This window comes from Hippopotamus amphibius, chromosome 8 (assembly GCF_030028045.1).
Source record: "Hippopotamus amphibius kiboko isolate mHipAmp2 chromosome 8, mHipAmp2.hap2, whole genome shotgun sequence".
In the NCBI taxonomy this organism is placed as follows: Eukaryota; Metazoa; Chordata; class Mammalia; order Artiodactyla; family Hippopotamidae; genus Hippopotamus; species Hippopotamus amphibius.
The window spans coordinates 143,805,490-143,830,806 of NC_080193.1; the positions used below are offsets into that span (position 1 = coordinate 143,805,490).

Here is a 25,317-nt window from a genome sequence, read left to right on the forward strand (position 1 = left end):
CTCCGTGTTCCTATAACACCAACCATTCAATTAAACCCGTGTGATCAAACCTCAAAACCTATCATACGTGAGCTATTAGCTACAGATGCTTCAACTGATAACACTGATACTAACAGTCCTCTCTATTTGAAAGTAATTCATTAAAATATATTTCAGCAGAGAGCCTATTTACCCCCATGAGGATCATTTCCTAGTTTCCAAAACAGAATGTACAGATAAACCAGAGGAAAGCTGTTGAGAGCTGAGTCCGTACTGGCAATAAAGGAGCTGTGTACATGGGGTCTTATTTTACGTAGAGACTAAAGGATATCGGGCCGCAGGCATTTTGAAAAGCGTAGGAAGACTGTGACTTTCAAGGCACATACTTTCCTAGGTGTGAACGATTCTTGACATGTTTATTGCATTATATCACTAATGTGAAAAAGCAACAACATCAAATATTACTTCACACAGTTTACAAAGCATTTTCGCATCTATGATCTCCTTTGATCTTGAAAACACCTCTCGGAGGGAGGCAGGCAGAACAAGATGACTGCTCTTATTTTACAGGTGAGACAAGGAGAGTCAAAGAACTGTTACAATGATTTAAGGTCGTAAAGCTAGTGCAAGGGGGAGACAGGCATAGAACACAGGTTTCCCTGCCCCACGACCATCTCCCACACGCCATACAGAGCCATGAGAGGCTCAACAGCAAGCTTCATTCATTTTTCCTTCATCAAACACCCACCACACATACTGTGCTAGGTGTTGGGTCAGATGCCAGGCACGTAGAGATGAATTCGATTCAATCTCTGTCTCCAAAGAGCACACGGTTAAGGTGTAGGGAGAAAACTGCATGGATGACTAGCTATAACTCAATGTAACACGTGCTTTAGTAGAAGCCCGTATAAAATGCTACAGGCTCACAGAACTGTGCCCGGAGGGATTATCAAAGATATTAGAGGGGAGGTGACTTTGAACTGGGTCTCTGAATAGAAATTTTCCAAGTGTACAACAGTGGGAAAAGAACCGTCTCGGGAGGAGCAAAGACAGGAGATAGTAAACAAAGGGATATGAGGTGGTCCTGAAAGGACAGTGCCCAGAGATGGGAGAAGCTTTGGTGAGAAGACGAGAAGCATGGACTGGGACTCTACGTTGGCCAGGCTACGATGTCTGGAGCACGCTGGGTGGGAGGAGCACCCTCTTCCACTCGGGCAACAACATTCACTCATGAAAAATAAGTTCCCCAAAGTGCAACACCTTATCATTCGATGTATTCCACGGATATCAGGGACGGATGCCACAGCTCATACTCACTGAGGCCTGTGCCCTCCGGATCCCAGTCGTAATCCACAGCCTGAATGCGTTCCTGGTCTTCAAGGTACTCGGAGAACTTCTCAGAGGACAGGTTGTATTTTCTAATTCGCACGTTTTCAGGCAGTAGCAGCAAGGGAGGGTTACCTATAAACAAATGAAGGGCGGATTCATTTGTTTGAATGCTACTTGAACTTTTGTTTATAGCAGTAGGATATAAAACAGTGGATATCCTCCCTGCCCTTTAAAAAAAAAAAAAAAAAACAAAAACGAATTTTTCTAGGAATTGATCTCTGCTAACCAACAGAGCGGACCACCAACTGGGTTGCAAAACCTGTGACTGTTGACGTTCCTGTCTCTATTTCAGGTAGAAAGCTAACATTTCTGGTAGGGATATTATTAGTTCTTTATCTTTGGGCAACAGTTTAAAGCAAAGCCAAGACTGAGACCCCTGGATAGCTACTTCTTTTTCACTGATTTGTTTTTTCACTGACAATAAAACAGACAAGATGGTAGACATTCAGTCTCACAGAAGAAATACAACATGCAGAGTCTTACTAAAAGTTCCCCTGGAAGTCCTCATTTCTCATTCTTTACTGATAGATTTTAACGATTCTTTTAGCAGGTAATCAGCTCTGTGATCCAATTTAGCTTCTAGCTAATGACAAAAAACAGCTTGTTCTTGGTTTAAACAATTTTTTTTTACTTAAAACAGCTATGTAAATGGTGACTCATTCCAAGATGCACTGTCTAGAATTTTTTTAATTTAATTTACTTGCATAATGTCAATCGAATCCTATTTGAGTAACCTTCGAAAGTTCATTTTATATATTTCCTTTATCTTGACATAATGTTTTATATAAATATTCTAATTTATTTCAGTCATCTCTTTAGTTAGGAGAGTTAAACATTTTCTAATCTGCTGCTTAATATCCACACTGACTGTTCGAATGCCTTTACCCTAGTTTTCATTCGGGTGTCAAAAATGCTTGGAGGGTAAAATATTTAAGTATGCTAGTCAAGCGGATGCTTTAAAAGCCCAATTTGTGTGAAGAAACTGAACAGCCATTTTACCCTTAATTCGCGAAATAAAAATGCTGTTTTCTAATCAAGTCCTTAAACTCAATTACAAACTTTACATTCGAATCTGTAAGATCATAAAGATCCCTTAACTGAGATATGCTGATTTAGGGCACATCTCTGGAAATCTGAACTATGACGCTTTTTTTTTTAATCATTTCTATCTAGTATTTATTACTGCTTTCACTCAGGCCTGATTCCCAAATGCTGGCATTAACCTAACACACAGAGCTAATGCTTGAAGTCGTGCATGAGCCAGACTCTTTCTGTCTGTGATGAGCAGTCCACGAAAAATAAAAACAAGACTTGTCAACCGAGTGTCCCTGATTTGCTCCAACTTGGCTGTGACCCAGTGGACGTGACCCACTTGGGATTACTGGGCCTCAAACCTTGACCTCAGTGGAGTGAGGGGTTTTGTTGCCCACCGTCCTACAAGGAAGATTTTGTTGTCTGAAGCCTCTGGAGAGTGACATCCTGTCCACTTTTTGAAGTTTTTATCCAGGTGGACCAGAGGCTAAATCCAGAATAATAAGTAACACATGACTCTTGTTTTAACTCCTGTGTATTTGCTGGGGGGTTGTGCTTATTGTCTTAATTTGGCAGGGAAGGAGAGAGGAGAAGAGAGCGGATGGGTGTTGGAAGAGAAGTAGCTGGTGAGTATAAAAAATAAGACTCTGAAGTTTATTTCCTCCCACACTCGAAGGTTAATCCCTATGTCAACCCGTCGTACCGTCCGCTGCGCACCGTCCTCCGTGGCCGTCACTCACAGACCTGAACCCTTGGGCACAGGAACACGCATAGCTTCCTTTGGTGTTGTGGCAGCGCTGGGTACAAACCCCGAAGTGCTCACATTCGTTGACGTCTGCAGGCAAAATAAAACCAAGTGGGCAACATCTGCTCCCGTGCATTCCTTAGAGACCCGGCTCCTGTCTACATCCACATTCACAAACAGGAAGGATGTGAAGAGTCCAGGTGAACACAAGCAACGATGCCGGCGTTTGTGGCACATGGACCAAGTCTCAGATACTGCTTCACACGCTTTTCGTGTTTTTTCCTCATTTAATCTTCCAAAAAGACTCTCTGAGGTAGGGACTATTGCTGAACCCAAAGTCCCAAACGCCAGATTTAAATGGAAGCAGTCTGACTCTGTAAACAGCAGAATAAGCTTTTCCCTTTTGGGAAGCAGCTGTTGTGTTGTTGGTGTTTGGTACCACTTCCCTCTTGCTAACTGGCTTCAGGAAGGGGAGTCATTGATATGTTTTTTTCAACTGAGTTCTTAAGCTTCAGCCCTCAAAAGAACTGTTCTGATCATCTGAGTGGTGCATCATGAGACAGAAACAGTAAATTTAAATGATCACACGCACCTAAAATCTTACTTGATATTTACCATCTTGACAGGCTCCCTTAGGACTACACACCTCGGAACTCATTTACATCTGACATGAGGTGTGTAACAAATATGTGTTATTTGAAGAAAGTAAGGCTTGTGTGTGTTAAAAGAAAATTTGACCTCACACATTGTCACAATAAGTACCATCATCACCCAGGCCTTCATGAATCGTATCAATTTCACAGACGTTACTGAAGAGGAGCTATTGCCCAGTGCTCTGGTACCAGTAAGACAGCGTGGGGAAAAAACAACTGGCATCCTTGAGTATTTGAATGAGCTAGGACCATGAGCTTAGCCCCACGAAGGGAATTAAACCGTGTTTAGTAAAAGGGAATGAGCGGAGAACCTAAAAAAGTACAAGGTTCTCCTAAGAGGAACTGGAGGAAATATACTCTACCTTCACAGGAGTTTCTGTCAAAACTATTGGCTTTGAATCCAGGTCTACAGGAGCAGATGAAGCCTCCTTCACTTAACTGGGTACAGTTGTGTTCACATAGATTTTCAGCACATGATCTTTCTTTTCCTGTATCTGAAAAACAAAACCCCAGCTCTAGAAGTGAAAGGAACAAAGCAGATGAGCCACAGATGAGCAGTCGCGTGGCGTACCGGAACACCTACAGAGAGCCAAGTATAGACTGTCTTGAGATGACCCCTTTCCACAAGCTTTGCAGAGTATCGGACACCTCTGTACAGGGATATCTGTCTGGTAACGGCCTGAATACCATTTGTACAAATATACGTAATGTTAGATCCTCGAGGCAATTTTCTGATTATACACAACCCCGCCAGGCTCATCCTCAGAGCACCCAGTTCTGGACAGAGTCACAAAGCCAGGGACTCTTTACAACCGTCAGCACCTGCCCCACCATCTCAATATTATATAATTATATTTATATATAAATAGCATTTATATATAAATAATATAGTATTTATACGTAAAATAGTATTTATATATAAATAATATATACATGCATATATATACACACTCATGTATAAATAAAAGACACTGATACAGGTATCTCCTGACTCAATTCTTTTAAATAAACACAGATTTATATCCATCTATCTTCTATCATAGGCAGTGGAGTGAACTTAGCCACTTCTCAGGGTCCCTTAAGGTACAATGACTATGCGTATACGTGGTTTGAATAAACTAAAAACATTCAGTTTCAAAAACACAAAGTACAAAGACATTCAATGGAATGCTGCTCTTGGATTTCACACTTCAAAGCTTTATACGTGAAACTCTTATAATAAAGGCCTGGTCTGAGCTCTTAATGATGACACATCGCTAAATAAGTCTGTTCAGATTTTCTGTTTCTTCTTGAGGCAGTTTCAGCATTTTGTGTCTAAGAATTTGTCCATTTCACCTAATTGTCTAATGTGTTGGCATAAAGTTTCTCACCGTATTTCTCTATTACCTTTTAAATTTCTACAAGGTTGGTAAGCAATGTCTCCACTACTCAATATAATATGACCTTACTTTTATCAACATGAACCAGTCACATAACCTCTCTGAGTCTCAAATACAGCGTTAGGATCTGTGATCTCCTCCCAGCTCTAAAATCTATAATGTGATTAGGGATCCCAGGAGGTAGAAATTTCTGGACCAAGTGTTCCCTTGAATGAGTTATACTCTTGGGAAGCAAGAGTCCTTGACAAGACCAGAAACCCTATAAGATTATGAGATTCATCCTCCAGTGTAAAGACTTTCCTGTAACTTTTTTCATTTGAAAATAATCACCATTTTAATTCACAGAAGATTTCCCCCAACCCAGATATATGACACTCTATTTAGGAAGTAGACACTGTATTTTCCATTTTACGAAGGAGGAATAAGAACTACCAGACAGACAAATAGAGGTCAATCTATCTCTATAATCAGATAAATAATATTTGCACCCTGAGGTCCAAAACACTTCAGTGATCCTGTTTCAAAGAAGAGGAGGAGGAAGAAGAGGAGAAAGGGAAAAGAAAAGGAAAGCAAGTGGATTCACAGCACCCAAGAACTGGTATTTTAAATAATTCTATATATTAATCAAATTAGTCCACTGCAGTAAGACTGAATTCCATATCACAGATCTGCTTAATATCTGAAAAGAAAGGCTGCTTCCATACCATATTAATGCCTGTGCTACCTATTTCTTTTAAATAAATCCTGCTTTTAATTAAATGTCACTTGAATTATAAGTACTGTGGTTAATTTTAAGCCTTTTAATTGGCACAGGCAACTAAAAGAGAAGCCAATGTTTGACCCAAGCGTAACTTGGAAATATTTCAAAGTCCTGTAACCATTCACATATCGGTCTCTAGGCATCAGAACCCAAATCTACCTTTGAGTTTTGCAAATTCCATCATGTTTATGCTTTTTAAACATTTGATCAAGTCACATTATTATGTCAAAAACTCCAAGCCCCCTTGAGAAAGTGTGTGAAACAAACAGCAAACCAGCTCAATAGGGCCGCCTCTTCATCTTCCTTTGTAACTCACACAGGAGAAAATTTGTCAGGAAATCGTTGGGGTGCCTCAGAAAAGGGCGATTAAGTTGAAAGCACGAAGGGGACTAAGCCCAGACTTGTGCGGTTTGGAGACCTCCCTCCTTCTTCCTAAGAAGAAATCAAGGCCTGGTGAGGTCAGTAGGCACTTAAAGCGGCGCAGCTAGTGGCAGAGGGACTCGGAGGCAGCTCCTCCAGCCCGGAGTCCCAGGACTGTTCAGACTGTGCCTCCGCCTTGCTTGTGACCTCAAGCAAGGTACTCCAGCTCTCCGAGCTTTATCATATGGCTAGACATGACAGCAGTCATCCCCAGGCACTACCTTGAGGGACAAGTTAGAGAGTGTATGTGAAAGCGTTTCATAAACGCTATAAAGGAGCACCAATGTGCACATTACCAGTGAGCCATTCCAACACCTCCATCACAATATTAAGCCAGAATCATCCCTTGACTGTATACCTCATCCTTTTCCTACTCAAAACCATCTCTCAGAAATAAGTGTTCCCTCCAAGGTCCCTCGCGACATTTCCATTCTTGCCAACCTCTCTTTCCCTATGTGCCAAAGATACTGCATTTGGCTTAAGATGAAGAAAGTGTATAAACTAAGACACAAAATGAATAGATTTGAGGTGCTGAGAGGCACTGAGTGAACTGGGAAGAGGGTGTGCCCTGCAGTTAGGTAGATCAGAGTTCAAATCCTGACTCGATTTCTTAATGGCAGGAAGACATGGCGGATTTATTTAACCTGTAAGCTGTTTAACCTGTTTCCTCACTTGTTTAAAGGAGAGAGGCAGAGAGACAGACAACACCTAGCTGCTAGGGTTACTACAGGGGTGAAATGAGGTGATGCATGTGGTGTGCAGCATAACGTCCGGTACAGGATAAGTGTTCAGTTACAGGTAGCAACAGGCCTGACTGCACGTCAGAACACGTGTATGTTAAAGAGAAACGCGGTTATTGCCTGCTTCACGTTATTGCATGCTTTCCGCAGGTTAACCTCAGGTACTACAACGAAGCGTAAAAATAAGCATCTACTTACTGCATCCCGTCTCATCAAAATGGTCACCACAGTCATCGACGTCATCACACACCAGGTGCTGCGAGATGCAGCGTCCATTGCTACACTTAAATTCATCTCCGGTACAAGGTCTAGGAGTCGGTTCTACACCTAAAATTTAAGAATAGGGTAAAGTCAAAGCTTTTTCTTCTGTGAAACGAGATGCCTCCTTCTGGGGTGGAGACAGTATTTCTCACAAATACGCCTGTGCTTCCCTACAATCCCTGGTCTCCCTTGCAGTTAGGCTGGGACCATGTGTCTAGTTCAGGCCGATGGACTCTGAGTTGGAGGTGATGTGTCACTTCCGAGCTGCAGCTGTTAAAGCCCGTGTGCCTCCTTGCTTCAGCAGCCTAGGAGCCACGTGTATCGGGCAGCCTCGCTACAAGGTAGAGGCGGGCGTGCAACCTGCATTGGCGTTTGCTGCATCACACCACTGAGAGTTTGAGATGTGTTGGTCGTGGTTGCTACGATTAATTGCCCTAAGAATACAGAAGTAGGGCACTTCCATAACAAAACCCCCAAACATTTGGCATTGGCTTCAGTCAGGAGGTAGGCCACGAGGAAAGGGATTCTGAAGGAAGGAAAGATGGAGGCCCGTGTGATGCAGCGGCAAAGTATTTATGAAGCTGTCATCCTGGAAAAACTGGAAGGCAGACCACATGCCTACTGAACTTGTCAATCTGGGCAAAGAGGTTAGAAAATGGAGTGGTTGCCATTACCTGAGTTTGGCAAGAAAGAGAGAAGCTGGGTGCAGAACTGGTTGATTTATGAGTAGACATCAAAGAAAATAATGTCCAGAAATGTGCAATCTGCGGAAAACCTACTGCATTTAGATGATATAAGACTCCAAAGTTTAAGAAAGCTTTGAGACACAAAGGACCAGTCAAATCTCTTAGCTGAACTAAATGACTCACTGTCTACTTTTCTGGCCTGAATATAACTGACAAAGTTGAGACAAAGGTGCGTGAGGGAAACAAAGCAAAGAAATGCAACAGATTTAAGAACTACGTCTCAAAAAACAAAAACAAAAAACCAAAAAACCGAAACCAACAAACAAAAACACTGAGTAAGGTTATTGACATTTAGAACTAACTGGAAGCAAGCAGATCAAAGCCTGCTCGGTTTCTGAAACACATGACCGAATAAACCAAAATACTGTGATTGAGACGAAAAAACTCTTGGGCCCCCAACCTTCTAGAAGCAGGGAGTAGCTGGGAAGCCTGTACTGCCCCTAACGAGGGCATACTCCCCTGTTCCCTCTTCACTGGAAGAGGGAAAGAGACAAGGAAACACTCCCAAAGGGCGGAGGCAGAGACAATAAGGAAAAATGGGCGTAGGCGCTCCTCCAAGAGCGGAGTCTTGACTTCACCAATGGGTCTCCTCCTCTCCCCACCGTAAGGGCCTTCACGATGTCTGCACAGGGTGAACGCGCAAGTCACGCTCCACGTCAATACGCCTTTGAGAGTGAAAGGAGCACCATTAACAGTTCCACTAGGGCAACAGACATAAATCCAGACTGTCCTGGGCCAACATGTGTCCCCCTATCCCAGTGGCGTTTCTGAATTCCTACAGAACGGTGATTGCAATGAGTCTCTCATTCTTTCTTTCCCAATGGGGATGTTTCTTTCCATTATGAACCCCCTGTTCTACCACTGTCTACTGGGGGCAGGGTCACACATAAAACTAGCCTCTTAGTTTATGGGTCTCCAGACCCAGAGGAAACACGTCTGGAATTGATGGCATGACTAGTGCCTGTCACCTGGAGCTCCTGGATTTCATGTACTGAAAGGCACTCTGAGTTTTGTCCCTTGCGGAAGGGTTAACAGTGCTCTCTGCATGGAAAGAAAAGTGGGCGGGGAATTTTAGTGACTCCAGGGTAAACTGTGGTAGAAACCAATGGCGTTCACTATAAATCCATGCACGTCCCTGCCTCTCCCAGTCGCCCTGGTAGTTAGATAGGGGCCGTGGGAGTAGCTCCAATCAATGGACTGTGAGCGTGAGTGACACCTGTCACTTCCAGGCCCAGGAAGTTAGGAAACTGTCTCCTCCATTTCTCTCTTCTCCTGCCTTAGCAGGAGAAGATTCTGCATAGAATGGAGGGAACGGCCTGACCTTCAAACTTTAGTCCTCTGCTGGTTTAAGCCATTGAAACGTTGCAGTTCAACCTGTTGTGATGACTAGCAGTGACGCCTCTAACATCCTGCTCCTTGGGAAGAATAAAAGTTTCCTAACCCCTTTTCTCCACTGTGGGATTTGACCACATGCTACAAATGTCTGGTTCCATTAAAAAATGGCATGATTCACAGGGGAAATGGAAAAAGAAGAGGGAAAAGGGTAAACCTGCCCCAATTTTTAAAAAAGGTTTTACTTCTGGGTTTTCATTCTTTTGTGCTATGCTTCAAATAAACGTATTAACAATGTTATAACCACAGGTTCATCTCTGCCCCAAAAAAGGGGAGGGAGAGGGAGGGTACAAACTTGAACGTGGCAATACTGTCACAGTCCCCCTGACACCCAGTCCCCTGGACGGCCATCTGGGATGGCAACTGACAGTAAGCATTCTAAGGCCAATCAATACAAGGAATAGAAAACAGAAAAGTTAAGCATTTATGTAAATTTTCCCACATAATATCCTTTTAGGAAAAAAAGTAGTTGGACTCAGAAGAAATAGTTTTCCTCACTGACTTTTTCTAGGTAAGTGAAATTGCCCAGAAAATGAATCAACTCTCTCCTTCAATGGATAGATTTAAAACAGTCTCAAAATGGAAAAGCACAGATTTTTCAATATCTAAAATATTAAATGCAGTCGATTTGAAACTTATCTCTTAAAATAACCTATCGTTTTTCTCCTCTGGGAAATGCATCTTCATTTTAAAGAAGGCTATGAGATACGCTCCGTGAACACCAGCGCGACCTTACTTAACAGGATCTTGTCAGCGGGGCACTGAGAAGTTCCCATCCCGAGATTAGCAAATAGAAACTCCAGGTGTGATCAAACCTCATCATTGAAAGGAGATAAACCATTCGTTTGTGAAGTGGGACTCAACCGCTGTTTAGTGTTTGTTCTCACTTTCTTAAGGATCTTGCCAACATCTGGTTCAAATGAAACAGGAAGAAGCATCTGAGTAACGCGTGTTTATAGGGTCTTGCAAACAATAATGTCCACGGAGACCTGCACTCGGGTGCAACTCAAGCCCCTACAGAACAAACTGAAATCCCTGAGGTACGTGTTGCAAACTGCAGACAACTGGGGGCCCTTCTTTTCTCCCTTCTCCCCTTTGAGGTTTGCTTACAGTTCTCCTTCTTCTCGTCACTGCCATCTCCACAGTCATCCTCTTGGTTGCACAGCTCGTGGCGATAGATGCAGCGATTGTTGTCACAGCGGAAACGGTATGCCGAATCACAGGGCACACTCACTGAAACACAAGGTGGAAAAGCAAAAGCACAGGTTAAGAGCCGAACATAAGGGTCAACATCTAAAAACACTCCCGTGCCAGTGCCAGGCCTGCTTGATTCATCCCCTCATCGGCTTATCCGATTAACCAATCGACAAATACATGCTGAGTGTCTAGCTGACACCCCGGCGCTGCGCTGGGAACCAGATTCAGTCGGGAAAAAGAAAGACACAGTCCTCATCCTCATGGAACTTTTATTCTAGTAGAGGAGCAGACTTTACAAATTAACCATTCAACCACAACTGTGATAAAGACACGTGCTGTGAAAACATCTACTGGGGAGATCCGAGGTAGATCTGGGAGAGGAGGGGTCGGAAGAGGCTTCACACGGGAAGAGTCTGAGGCAAGAAGGAGATGGAAGGCTTCTGGACCTGAAAAAAAGGTCTCTGTGGCTGGAGCACTGAGGGAGGAGGACAACGGTGGCCAGGAGGCTGGAGAGGCCTGAAGGACCACACGTGAACTCTTCTCCTAACACCCAGGAGGCCACTGTTTGTCACTCTGACCAGAGTTGTCATTGAGCCTCCAGAACATGAAGTCTTTTCATTAAAGTTTTACACCTTGATGGAATTTCCTTCCTCAATTCCCTCACCTATTACTTTTAATGCTCGCATCTCATAATCAAACCCTGACTCATCCTATTATTCAGAGTTAGACCTCTAGCTGAGGTCCGTGCCCCTTGGAGGAACCCGTGGGTAGAACCCAGGTCCCTTAGTTGGTACAGGGACATGGTCCTCCACACATGTACCAGGAGTTCAGTGAACTCAACACACATGTGTGTTCTTTGTTCCCTTGGAGGACCTGGGCTGCTTGATTTTCCCTCTGCCTTGGTACCACATACAGGGAGCAAGAGGAGAGACTCGTACTGAGGTTTGGGGAAAAAAATCAGATCCAAAGGCTGGTTCCTGGAAGTACTGTTAATAGAACTTTGCAAGAAGTATTTGTTCTGAAAGGCAAATGCAGCGTTATTAAACAATATTGGTCCCTTTTTCACGTGGCTATGTCTCTGCCTCTCCAAAGTCTAATTTTACTAACCATGGGCACTTTTCTTACAGAGGGAAGCAACTTCCTGGGGACTTCTTTGAAAGTTACACATGCTTAAGATATTTTTCAAGATTCATCAAGTGAAACCAAAACAAAGCATGGTAAGTTCCTTATAAGGAAAGATGTGGCAAGGAAAATGTGGAGATGCCACTGGGAAAATATAATGTATGCTAATTCAAGTTCTCTGGAGGGAAGGAATACTCTGATATACCATTTTCTAGAGTCAAATCCCTGGGCTTAAAATGAATAGTGATGACTCTAAGAAGCTGAATGGAAGAGGTGATGAGACCCTCAGAAGCAAACTGAAGCTAAGTCAGACTAGGAATTAATCAGGAGTTCCAGGAGGAATGTTTCCGGGAGTATCTTCTCCCGTGTGGATGGCTTTCACTTCCATGAAATTCTTAACCTTTAACTTGCATCAGAATCACCCGGAGGGCTTATTAATGCAGAGATTGCTGGGCCCCCCGGCAGAGGTTTGGATGGGCCCATGAATCTGTGCTTCCAACACATTCCCAGGTGATACTGACTCCCCTGGCACAGAGCTGACACTTGGAGAACTACTATCCTAGGGTCTCTCCAATGACTCAAAGCAGGATACAAAATGACCAGAACAAACTGCCTTTTCCTTTGCTTTGTTAAAATCAGTAGTTCTCAGTCAGGAGACTAAAGTCCTCTCCCCAAGTGATTCTGATGGGTGCCCAAACTGAGATTCCCTGGTTTAAAAAATAAATACGCATCACTAAACAGAAAGGAATGAGATAGGTCTGAATTATGATGTGAAGTGAAGTGACGTTACGGGTTTACCAGTTTTAAGATGTCCTAAAGGCGTTCTATGAAGCTCTAGGCGGGGTTGGTGGAAGTGCTCTGAGGGGCACTGAAAGTAAGGTGGAGCCGGAGAGATACACACTCCCACCCCAACTCAGACTTCAACCACAATCGATCTGCCTCTATTTATGCAAATTGTTTCCGAAGGCCACAACATGTTTAAAACTATGGATGTTTGCCCAACTTTCTCATGTCCCAAGTAGAGAACTAAGCAGGAAAGCCAAGTGAAAGCACCCTGTTGCAGACTAGCGTCCAGGACTCAAAAATGGCACAACCTCCCTCCAGGATCACATGCTCCACGTCAGAAACATTGACCACGCCACCTCCCAATCTCTCTCACTCACAGCACAGATGAAGTTCTTCATCGGAACCATCACCACAGTCGTTATCACCATCACATTTCCACGATGACTGGACGCAAACATGATTTTTACATTCGAACATAGTCGCCGGGCAGTATGCACCATTGGGGAAGCGCGTGGCTGTTGGTGGGGAGGAGACGTATTCTAATTATTAGAAAAAGATGCTTCTTGGAAAGCTAGACATCTATTTCTCCTCTATGGAAAGAGTTCTCCTAATGGGAAGAGTTCCATTATAGCCTGCTCTTCCTGCTTCAACCAGATGTGTTGTGGCCTTAAGCTGTCTGAAATCCTGATGGAATGTTTCTTAAGGATAGCTGACCAAGCCCAGTATTCAATGACCATGCGTCATTCTGTGGACAGCACTGGACTTTTTCTTTATAGGCAAGTGCAACCCTTCAGCGGTGTCAGCACTGGCTTTTCCTATCATTCGTTTACACAGTCTCTTGGAAACCAGGTTTTAAGATGTGGCGACCACATCATCAACAAAGTCCATCATGGATAGTTATCAACAGTTAATATTTATTCAGTGATTCACAAAGACTAACATGCCAACGATCATATTGGCTTTATATTTTCAAACAATTTTATATGCCATTTTCAATTCAGAAGATCTTTAACGCTGTAACTTCAGTATGTGCAAACACCCATTTATTTATCGCTCGAATATTCTTTACCCTGCAAAGTTTTTATCCAGTTAATGATTCGTAGAGTAGCCGATAACATATAAATACTTCCGTCAGCGCAGACACTTAACATATTCTCTGTTTGAAATATTACTAATGAAATCTGCTTGAATGACTGCTGTGAAATACATGGACATGGTGCCTCAGGCCCCAGGTAAACTGATAATTACCAACGAATGCTGAACAGAAAATATCTATATCCTGCTAATCTAAGGAGTGGTGGCTGATGGGAGAGGCTGGGTCGAAATGCTGGCCATATTCCTGCATTTCAGGTAAATGGCGCCACAGTGTCTAGAAACTTACGGCAAGAGCTTTCATCAGAGGCATCGTGACAGTCGGCAAATCCATCGCATTTCATTTGGTCAGGAACGCAGTGCCCACTGTCGCACTGGAAATACCCAGGATGGCAGGTCATCATCTCTGAAAAGAAGGACCGTCACTTCCAGGATGCCTGGGCACTCTAGACAACCATCAGCTCTGTGCAGCGTAGTAAGTCTTCCATCACATTTCTATGCGTACCCCGTGACTGACTCACAACAAACCCACAACTTGTGGCTAGCGAGTAAATAAACTCTCAAAACTGACACCTTCCCCGTTCAAGATACGGAGCTGGAAATACTAATCTCTCCGCTATTAAATCTCTCTCTCTCTCTTAAACTTTTCCTCAAAAACCTGAATTCCCCAACTTTTACTGTTTTGCATGCTGATTTTCCTTAGACTCAACCCTTCACCAGCTATAAAAACGACTTGGGGTTTATGATTCCTGTTCTAAGGTTTTGACCTCAGCTCCAGGGAGCTACAGCAGTATATATCTCTCAGGGCCACTTTCTGGAGAACAGCAGGAAGACCGATGTTTTTATTTGCTTATAAGTTCCATGCAGATTAAAGCCTGTTTCCAGCAGAGGTTTAAGTTAAAATGAGATTTTTTAAATTCTCTTGCGATTTTCCCCTATTATTTTTGATCTAGACTGCTACAAGGTTATCATAAAGCATGGAAAATATATATAAAGCAGAAGGCACTGTAATGCCAAGGTTTATATATTACATAAATTACACAGAAGTCATTGTACTCTGGAAAACCTTACACACATGCGAAGTCCCTATTCCGAACAACACGCTGACCCTAGCACAAGACGCTCCGGAAAGCCCTCAAGAGCTGTGGCAGTTACCGCAGTCCCGCTCGTCTGAGTTGTCCCCACAGTCATTGTTCTGGTCACAGACCCATCGAGAAGGGATGCAGCTCTGATCGTCACATCGAAACTCGCTCTCTGAGCATTCCCGGGGCGCTGAAAAGGAAAGCCACGTGGTCATCAGAGGGCACCAGGAGTCACACCCAGTGTGGACAGCCTTGGGGACTGGCCTAAGTGTCCTCTGTGCCCAGCGCCCTCCTGTGTGCCAAGTACCAGGCTGTCTCGCCTCCAAACACAGACTTTCCACCTCAATTGTAAGTCTGCAAAGAATGGCCTTGTCAAAAAGTTTGTCCAAAGGTGATTTCACCTTTAGATAATTTTCGATTTCCTGAAACTCCAGATGAGCTCTGATAGGATTCAACATGACTTTCTTTTTTCTTTTTTTTAAAATATCTGTATCTTTATTTATTTTATTTATTGGCTGTGTTGGGTCTGCGTTGCTGCGCGCGCGCACGGGCTTTCTCTAGTTGCAGCGAGTGGGGACTACTCTGCATTGTGGTGCCCGGGCTGCTCACTGCAGTGGCTTCTGCTGTTGCAGAGTACAGACCTCTAGGCGCACGGGCTTCAGTAGTTGTGGCACGTGGGCTCAACAGTTGTCGCGCACGGGCTTAGTCGCTCCGCGGCATGTGGGATCCTCCAAGACCAGGGCTCGAACCCGTGTCCTCTGCATTGGCAGGCAGATTCCTAACCACTGTGCCACCAGGGAAGTCCCTGAACTTTCTTATGAACAATAAAGTGTCAGTAGGATCGCCCTTTTGTGTTTTAGTCAATTGGTAATTGCCGGTGTAACCAGCATCCTGATTCTCTCAGCTGCCTGTACCTTCTTACTTCCAAAAGGGGACTAAAGTTAGAATGTATTTCAATGTTAGTGAATCTCAAATCGATATATAGCATAAGGCAATGATATATTATAAGTCACTTCAAGTTCTTTTGGGAAAAAAAAAAATGGAGTGTAAATAAATTCAACAGACAAGAGATATACTTGGGTAAGTATTCTTCTCCCAGAGCTTGACTGCAAGCAGCTGAGAAGGAGATGAAAAAGTAGAAATGTACTAGTCAAAAAGCAAGAGATCAGGTAGCCGTCATCCTATGGCTGAACGAATGGCACAGACAGCTGAGGTACAGACAAAGAGCAGACATCACCACTCCAGCGGCACGTAAGGATGAAGGACCCTGAACACTCACCACAGTTCTCCTCATCTGATTGGTCTCCACAGTCATTGTGCCCATCACATCTCCAGCGAAGAGGGATGCAGCGGTGATTTGTACAGCGAAACTCCCCAGAAGGTTTGCATGTCATCGCCTCTGCAAAACACAGCCATTGCAAATACTTCAGAAGCCCAAGGTCAAGAAGTGACAAATTAGTACTGGCTTTCTTGTGAGATGGCCTGAGGCTTATGCTGCCATGTTCTCAAAGCTCCCAGAAAGAGGAATGCCAGTCACCTTCACTGTCAATACTCCTCTTTAGGCTGAACCGAACCTATCCTACTGCTTGAACCTAGATCCATTCTCTTTTGTAGAAACCGTTCAAAAAATGATTTGGTCCCTGGCGTGTAATTTGCAACAAAGGCCTGGAAAGGAAAAGTAAGTGTTGCCATCAGCAAACAAAACACGTCCATCACATAGTCTTTAGTTGCTTACATTCAGTGTTATTATTAAAATAACCCATTCTCTTCCTTACCTCTCTTCCAACTAAACCTAACACACACACCCAGAGACATTTTGTTTTCAAGTCAGAGTATACGCCTAATCTTGGCAAATTCCATTAATTCCTTTGGCCTTTTGTCCGTAAATTCCTTCTATGTTGCCAGACACAGAGGATGTGGGAAGTCAGAGAGACGTTCAGAATATGAAAATCTCCAAATAAGAAATATTCTGATTTAGAAACATCCTTTTTAGAGATAGGTGCCAAATCTTTTCTCTACCGCCGCCTCCATCCATTTCAGTCGGTCTTTAAGACCAACAGTTTAAACTTGTCAAGCGTAAATAACGAATTCTGCGTTTGGGAGAAATTGCACAAATGCCTGATATTTTCACAACGTCTTCCCCAGTTACAGTATCCTTTGAGACAGATCTCATTTAAGATGATACAAATTACGCGCAATATCCCCGTAAGATGCTACAGAAATGACATCCTGTTGTCAGAGGCAAAGACGGGAAGGGTGACGTGCAATCCACGCTCCTCTCCCGCGAAGCGGCTCGTCTCTCCCCCCTCCACCCCTGCAGGCCCTCCTACCACAGCCCTGCTCGTCACTGTTGTCCCGGCAGTCGTCGAAACCGTTGCACACAGCCCACTTCGGGATGCAGCGGTAGTTTGTTTTACAGTCGAACTCCGTGTAGTTGTCACAGCGATAGGCAGGGCTCACTGGAAAGAGAGGATGGAGCAAAGTCAGGACCGAAGTCTCAGTCCTGCCGGGAAACCAAAGGCACCTTTCCACTGTCCCCCTTAGGATGCAGCGCTGACGAGTCACAGTGACCCAGGTACCGACCAAACGGACTCTGGCAACTGTGTGTCTTTCAGGTGTGACCTGTTCACCCTGAGCATCAAGATAGAGTCCTTAGGTTTTCTCGCCGTTTCATTACCGCTCATTTACGTTGCGGTCAAACTCTGGGGGGCGTGGGGTGGGGTGGGGTGGGGTGAAGAGCTGGGTTTTGAAGGTAAAAAAAAAAAATCCGGGGTTGACGTGTCAGCTCTGCCACGAAGTCGAAAAGCGACCAACCACTTAACGTGAGGCTCCTCACCTGTGAAACGAAAGCTGGTAACGCCCACCTCCCGCACCTCCCCAGGTATCTCTGAGGCTCAAAGAGAAAGGGCTGTATAGACAAAAGGTAAGTTCTTGTTATCATATTCTGGACAGCTAGACATTCCGTGTACGGAGAGCAGGAATCCGCTGCTTGAGAACCAAGGGTGTGGCTCAACCTGCAGGCCACGTGTGCAGCTCTCCTTCGCCTTGCGGCGCCAGTGTTCTCGGGGAGAGCCGAGCGGGGCCGTCCCACGGGGCTGCGCACCCTCTCTTCACACGCAGAGCTGCCCTTGCTCCCTGCTCCCGCTCAGGCCGGGCCCCTCCCACAGGAACTTACAGCATTCCTGGAGGGGCTCGTCTGAGTAGTCTCCGCAGTCGTTGTCTACATCACACTTCCAGCTCTGAGGGATGCAGTGGCCATTGGCACACTTGAAATAGCCCGGCTGGCAGGTCCTGCTGGCACAGTGGGCGCTGTCTTCGTCCGAGTTATCTCCGCAGTCGTCCTCCAGGTCACACTGCCAGGATTCCGGGATGCAACGCTTGTTGGCGCACTGCCACTCGTTGGACTCACACTGGTGATGCTCTGCAAGGCGGGCGTTTGGGTGTCAGCTTGGACGGTGTCGGGAACAGGAGCCCCTAGCTTACACTAACGGATCCTGGAGAACTCGATTACAATTTCTTTTTAAAGGACTTATGTCTTAATGCACTTATTATTAACCAGGACCACTACGTGGGCACTTAGTCCTTTGACTATGACTGTCTCCTAAATTCTTAAATATCTTTTTCTTGCATGAAGAATTAGAGGATAAGGACGGAATCACTGACAGCCTAGTAAATTCACCTTCTCTGGTACCTGTTGCCCTAATGGACAATGGTTTTCAAACTTTGTGTCTATTGCTGTTGTTGATGTGTTATTTTTGGTTTGGAGGGTTGTTTGGGGATTTTGGTGGGGCTTGGTTTGTTTGGGTTTTTTTTTTTTTTGGTTTTTGGTTTGCTTTTTACAAATGAAAACATAAATAAATACTACAACAGAAAGCCCCTGTTTAAAATGTGGGAATCCCTCATTTCACCCTCAATGTTAGCTCTCAAAGAGGATTCTATGCACAGCACACAGTAAAAAACCATCAGTATAGAAAACTTACTCTCTCCCTCAGCCACCTGCCTTGTAGAGACCTTAGGATTTTTTTTAAAACTTGATAAAAATAGCTATAGGATGAACTCCAAATTTCTTTTCCTAGGATTCTGGACCAGTTTTTTTGGTTTATGACATTCAAAAAATCCCTACAGAACCATGACTGTACACAGTCAACTACAGAAGTGGGCAAAGAAGGTAGAAACCGATTCAACACACCACAGAGAACAGAGTCTTCATCAGACCCATCAGGGCAGTCCTGACGAGCGTTGCAGATGAAGTGTGCGCTGGTACAGTTGCCGTCCACGCACTGGAACTGTCCTAAACGGCAGTAGCGCTGTGGGCAAGTTAGGGGTTCGTCGGAGCCATCCAAGCAGTCTCTCTGCCCATCACATTTCCACCAGATAGGAATACACCTGCATGGAGGAAACAGAGCAGTTCTCCTAGCAAAGCGCCAAGCGGTTAGAGGAGCAGGCAACGACTGCCCAGAGAGAAGAAGGCAAAACTGAATTTCAAGCAGCAACATGCACGAGCTCTCTCGTGGCCCAAGAAGAGGATCAATTAGACTTCGGTTACTGTGGCACATTTTCAGAGAAAACTAGGTGAGATAGAACAGGTTTGTGAAGACCCAACACCTGCTGAAAAACGCTTTCAGTATGATGATTAAATTCCTGCCACAACAAATAGTGGAGCGTGTGTTTGGAGCTGTGGTTCTGGTAACAGGGACCGGTTGGGACTGTCACCAGAGGGATATATGGCATTTGGGTATCGGCCGGGAAGCTGGAGGCGCTAATGCTTGCTGAGAGCCGATGTCATGATGGGTGTATGCTAGATGCTTCATCTACGATACCGTATTCAATCATCAAAATAGTCTGCCACTGAATCTTAGATGCGATGATTTGCATTAACACCTGCTTTCAACCTCACTCTCTGACTCAGAACCCCTAGTCGTCAAGGGCTGTGGCCACTGTGAGGGAAATAATCTGTGACCATGTTTCATAACAAATACAAGTGATCAAAAATGGATTTGAATGTGTGACGCCGGATCCTCTATTTAACTAGGCCAGTATATGTTTGAAAAAGATGGAGACATTCTATGACTCCTGAGGGAGTCAGAACATATACACTTACATACATTCTTGGCCCTGAGACTTTGGACAATCCCTTAGAAATAAAAAACACAGTTTGTGTCGTTGCTACAGAAATAAAAACTTGCATGCATGGGCATAACCATTTGGTTCACAAATTCCTCTTTTACAGAAGAAATCATCTTAAGTTGGAGAAAGTTGAACGGTTGGAGAAAGTCTCAGTGCATCCCAAAGGAGCCACATTAATTAGCCAAAATCTTGGTTCATCAGAAAACTCCCATCCTCTGGAGCCTTGACGTTCAATGTGTGTCCAAGGGCTGGAGAGGCAGTGGGGAGAGGGCGGAGAGAGCCTTACATTTCCAGGTTGGCACACAGGAACTGGGTGCTGGAGCACATGGGCACGCACTGAGTGCTGTAACTATTCCGGACTGTGTGGAAGTTATCTGGACACTCGCAAGTGAATCCAATACCTCCTTCTTTGATGAGGCAAAGATGAGAACAGCCACCATTGTTGGTACTGCAGGGATTACTCACTAGTGAAAGAACGAAAAACACGTATGTTCATTCACTTAAAGAGTATCAATCACAGACAAGCGGATTACCTTCCACATAAAATTCATCCCCTCTTAGGAAAAAAATCAGTATCCTAGGTTCACGCTTTGTCCAAAAGTTCGTAAAGAGGACATAGGGTAGAGCTGTTTTAGCAACCTGGTTGCTAACACAGAAAACTGATTTATGTGCTACCAGAAGTGAGGCTTACTCACTGGTGTTGGGCTAGAAAAGATGTGTCTCCCAAAGTTCTAGGAGAGCAGGTAGGAAATTTAGCTTACATTCATGTGCCCAGAACCTACGTTAAACTTTTAATTTTCAGCAGATGCTATATTCTCTCATCTTAAGGATACAGGCAACGGAAGTCGGCCAAGAATCAGGTGGGTGAATAAACGGAGCAACACCTGTACTAATTTTCTGGGCCGCCACTCAGAGGTAAAGATGAATTTGGACTTCTGTAAATAATAGGAAGAATATTAACTTCCTGAAAAAAATATTTTGCCAATTCTCATTTTTCCTAACTTCCAAGTTTATCGTACGTTTTAACGAGACACCACAACAAAGTAAGCCCACAAAATCCATTCTATCTCCAAAGAATACTCCAGAACTTGGCGAGATATCAAATGCAAGTAGACATTTAATAAATGATGTTTTATAGTTACCATAACTTTCTTTAAAGCATTTCTTTTAAACTAATCATTTCAGTAATTGATGTTGGTAAAGAAGTGATTGTTATAAATACGTCCATGTTATTATAATATATCTCTTAGGTGTTATAATTTATTGTGGTTATACAGGAAATGTCCTTATTTTCAAAGGTGCGTTCTTAAATATTTAGGGCTGAAACGTCAAGGCAACATAACAGTTGACTCTTATCAAAAAGAAAACCCAGACTGATCTCTAAGAATAGAGCAGGCGCTATGAAAAAGAATTATAAGCCGTCTCTTCCAGGAATAAGGGGATAAACTCTAAAGATATTTCCATCCCCTCAACGCTCAGCATTTGCTTCGTAGAAAACATTAACAAGTGACACCATTCCCAGTATAAATCATGATATTTATGCTTAAAAAAACAGAAACAAGAGAAAGGGTGGCATGCACAAGACCCTAAAGGGACGGTGCAAAACCTTCCCATTCCCCTACTCACCAATTGGCTGCCTGTAGGGATGATACACATGGATGTCGTACGGTCTGTGTGTCGTGTTCACCAGCACCACCCTATCTGACCCATTGTATTTGTGTCCCTTCTCAACCGTCTTTGTGTTCCAATCTGTCCAATAAATGGTGTCTTCAAAAACAGTAACAGCGTAGGGGTGAGGCAGTGTCCCAGTTTCGTACACCGTGTGCCGATGGTTGCCCTCCAAATCCGAGTACCTGGAGTCGGAGGAAGGAAGAGCCACTCAGTGAAGATGATGCTTTCCCTCTAATGCCTTTAAGGATAGAGGGGCTGACATATCACTGAATAAAGTTCTACCTTCTGGAGGTAACTGAAGTTCAGATCGTCCTCAAAACTCTTAGCCTTCAATCAAAACAAAAACTAAACTTAAAGGATATTTGGGACTGAATGAAAGATGTAAAAGTTGCAAAAACAATGCCTTAAAAATAGGAATAACCAGAAGAGTTTAAACTTTATTCCCAGTATAACCTGAGCGGTATAGATGAGCTGAGTAACTAGAGGCCAGCAGGGTTAGCTTTGTACATGCCCTGGACGTTATTAGTGAATCTACGTCTCATTCATTTCTTCGAACCTATGTCAGAATATTGATATTTTAATATTTAAAAATCTGGGAGCAGACCCTAAAACCCACGTAAGAGGTGGAATGAGCTCTCAACTGAACAAGTTGATAACATAGTCACACGATGTTAGAAATTTTTTCCAAAATATCATAATTTATGGAAACTTAAAGGCGGCACTGGAAAACTTGAATATCTTCTTGACCTCTGTGAATAAGACTACAGATAAATGACCAAATTTAGTCACCATCTGTTTCTTTTAAAAAGTCATAAACCAGAAAGCAGTCTTGAGACCTTCTCTTTCAGTTCTTGCATGATATCTATATAAAGAGCTCAGACACTTTTATGAATATTTTTTGTCAAGTGTAGTTTTCCACAAAATAAATTTAACAGAATGGCAGGATTTTTTAAGACCTTTAAAATAGCTCCAGTGAATTAATGACAATTCCCTGCTCTTGCATGCAACAGGCTGTGTATCTGGGTACTAGTTCATAAATACCCGGAAGATATTACCGCAGTCCAACTAAGTCATAATTAACAATGCCCGCAAATAAACATGTACTTCTTGGCTAATAATTTGTATTATCTTTTTTACAAGGAGTATTTTTCATTGACCAGCATAATTTTTCCAAGTCTATGAATCATATATTGGGGGGGAGGGCAAAGTAAAGCCGTAAGGAAATTAAGATGAGTTGAGCACCAAGCTGACTACCATAGGGGCGGGGTTACTAGCTGCTTTTTTAGAAGTATAAGAAGTAAAAGCATCAAGGCAAAATCCTGATCTGTATGACTTCAAAGTTCACGCTCTTTCTCCTGCACCATACCACAGAGCCTGGTGAACTGCCTGTGGCACTTTAGTGAGAAGTGACGTCAGAGTGACTTCCAACAAACAGGCCAGTTAGAAGCTGCCTGGGAATAATCACACTGGCAACACAAGTCCTGGTGTTTGGAATAAACAGCTGCCCGGTTTGCTTTATTCTTTTCTATGTACGTACTCAATGTAACCCAGGTGGGCATCTGTCCAGTAGAGTAGATCATTGGTGTAATCAATGGTGAGGCCATTGGGCCACTTGATCTTGGTAGAGATAATCACAGACTTCTGGGTTCCGTCCATGCCTACTCTCCCAATGTATGCTTGGTCGGCCCAGTCTCCCCAGTAGACATGCCTGTTGGAGCAAACACAAAGGGTCGGTCCCCGAAGCCAAAAGAACTTAGTGGCAAAGGCATAAGCTTTCTCCAAGTAGGGAAACAGGGTTTACATTCTACAGAGCCTTTCATAAATGGAAGAGAACTAACAGAAAATAATCTAAAAGGGCATGACGTGCAGGAAATGCTCCAGGATGAACATGATCAACTGGGGATTTCAGCGGATTTGACGTGGAAAGCCCAGTAAAGGTGGGTTGTTGGGTTTTTTGGTTTAGTTTTTTTAACCATAATTTGCTTGCATGCAGCCAAAATATGTGACTCTGGACGTGAAATGGTGTGTCATGGCAAAGAAAATACAATAGTTGATGAATAGCACTCGAACCACCCACGCTTCTACCCATCCCACGAAGCCACTTACCAGGCAGGAAAAGCAAAAGAAAAATTCCAGCAAGATACTGGCCTTGAGATCTACGTGAACAGCCTTTTTGGTAACAGAGGTGGAAGAAGGGCAGGAAAGAAGAGCCCAAGGTTACAGGGAGACAATACCCATAGCGAGGGTGCAGGACAATTCCTCTGGGATGCTCAATGCAGAAGGTATTGCTGGCATCTACACAGTGCTCGGCCAGCCGGCGGCGGTACCGACCATTGAGGTCAGAGACAGAGAGGCAGTTCAGGTGGGAATCCACCCAGTAAAGCTTTCTGAAAATGGAGAAAGGGAGAACCAGGAGTTACAGCCACTCTCCTTGCAAAACAATGCACACTTAGCCACACAATTTCCTATCCAAGCACTTTTCCCCCAGGCAAACAAGGACAAGGGGAGAAACAGTGGACCTTCCTGCAAGGAGGCAACAAAAGACGTGAGAATGTGTGCTACTCTTCCTATTGTAAGGGGATGTCAAAATCCCCTTACAATAGGGGATTCCGGGGCTGCATTTCACACAAGGATTCTGGCTTTACTTGCTTCGTGCAGCCAAAGGCATCTTTCCCAGGCAGTGCTCCAGGCTCTAGAGGAGCAGGGACGCAGCAGTGAGAGTAACCCGTGAGCATCATAAACTACAGTTTACATGGTGGAGTCGAGGAAACAAACTTGTCTAAGTGAATCATTGAGGCTGCACGCGGGAACTCTGAGTCACGGCATCCTTAGGATAAACTAAACCCTGACGCCTCCCTGGCCCTGTCCCAACAGGCTGGCAAAATGCATTTCTTATCCTGTGCCAAGTTTTACTTAAACTTTTAGCAGCTATCTATTAAATGCCAGGCCCTGGGCTAAGGACTTTTTAAAAAATATTATATTATTGAAGATCACAGCACCCCTAGGAGTAGCTGCTACTATCATTCCTGTTTTCTTGATGAGGGCTGCTGAGCGCAGAGGTTGCTGATTAGTAAGCGCGAGAGCAGGGATTCAAGACTGGCTACACCATAGGGCGCTCCGCTCTGTGGAGCTCACCACCAACTCATTAACTTCTCTTTATTCCACAGTCAAAACACTGACCCAGCGAACAGAATATGGAGAAGACACTCCACTCCCACTCCAGGAAAAACTAAGAGGACGGAGAGCCAGTCCATCTTTCCACTGTACATAACAGTGCTTTGCAGAACTAGCACATCAAGTTGAAGGGCTTTGGAAACCAAACATCCTTGAGTTCACTGTGGGCATCTTTACTGATACTGGGAAAATTGTTTCAAATTTCAGTGTAACTAGTATCCTAGAACTGTCCCCTATGAACTTAGATGTGACTGGGTTCTACTCTGCCTTGTGTTTTAAGGAATGTTTAGCCGGCCTGTGCTCCTTAAATATCAGAAAATGCTTCGGTCATGAGATATTTTATCCTACCCTCACCCTATACTTTTTGCTCCATCTTCCTCACTACCACAGATGTATCTAATTCTTTCCCCTGGTCAAGAACATGCCTAGGGCAAGAGGAAAGTAGCTGAAATCCAGGGGGAAAATATCATCCTACCAGTTTTGGGGAGAGAGGGCTAAATGACAGTATCAAGGTTGAAATATTATCTTTCCCTGCATTGGAGCAAAGGATGGAGCAAAGGCACAGTATCA

The 25,317-nt window shown here is 44.0% G+C and overlaps 1 protein-coding gene across 1 annotated transcript in view; it reads right to left on the reverse strand.

The window, feature by feature from the left end:
- The window catches only part of LRP2 (LDL receptor related protein 2), a 148,796-nt gene that overhangs the window by 18,315 nt on the left and 105,164 nt on the right, over positions 1-25,317 (reverse strand). The window contains exons 51-66 of the mRNA XM_057746520.1: positions 23,808-23,960; positions 23,111-23,281; positions 21,529-21,755; positions 20,189-20,366; positions 18,965-19,161; positions 17,951-18,196; positions 17,106-17,234; positions 16,055-16,174; positions 14,849-14,965; positions 13,983-14,099; positions 12,975-13,116; positions 10,607-10,725; positions 7,296-7,424; positions 4,161-4,292; positions 3,104-3,235; positions 1,297-1,440 (exon numbers count right to left, since the gene is read on the reverse strand). Coding sequence (XP_057602503.1) covers positions 1,297-1,440; positions 3,104-3,235; positions 4,161-4,292; positions 7,296-7,424; positions 10,607-10,725; positions 12,975-13,116; positions 13,983-14,099; positions 14,849-14,965; positions 16,055-16,174; positions 17,106-17,234; positions 17,951-18,196; positions 18,965-19,161; positions 20,189-20,366; positions 21,529-21,755; positions 23,111-23,281; positions 23,808-23,960 — 2,453 coding nt within the window. The remainder of the gene's footprint in view (positions 1-1,296; positions 1,441-3,103; positions 3,236-4,160; positions 4,293-7,295; positions 7,425-10,606; positions 10,726-12,974; positions 13,117-13,982; positions 14,100-14,848; positions 14,966-16,054; positions 16,175-17,105; positions 17,235-17,950; positions 18,197-18,964; positions 19,162-20,188; positions 20,367-21,528; positions 21,756-23,110; positions 23,282-23,807; positions 23,961-25,317) is intronic.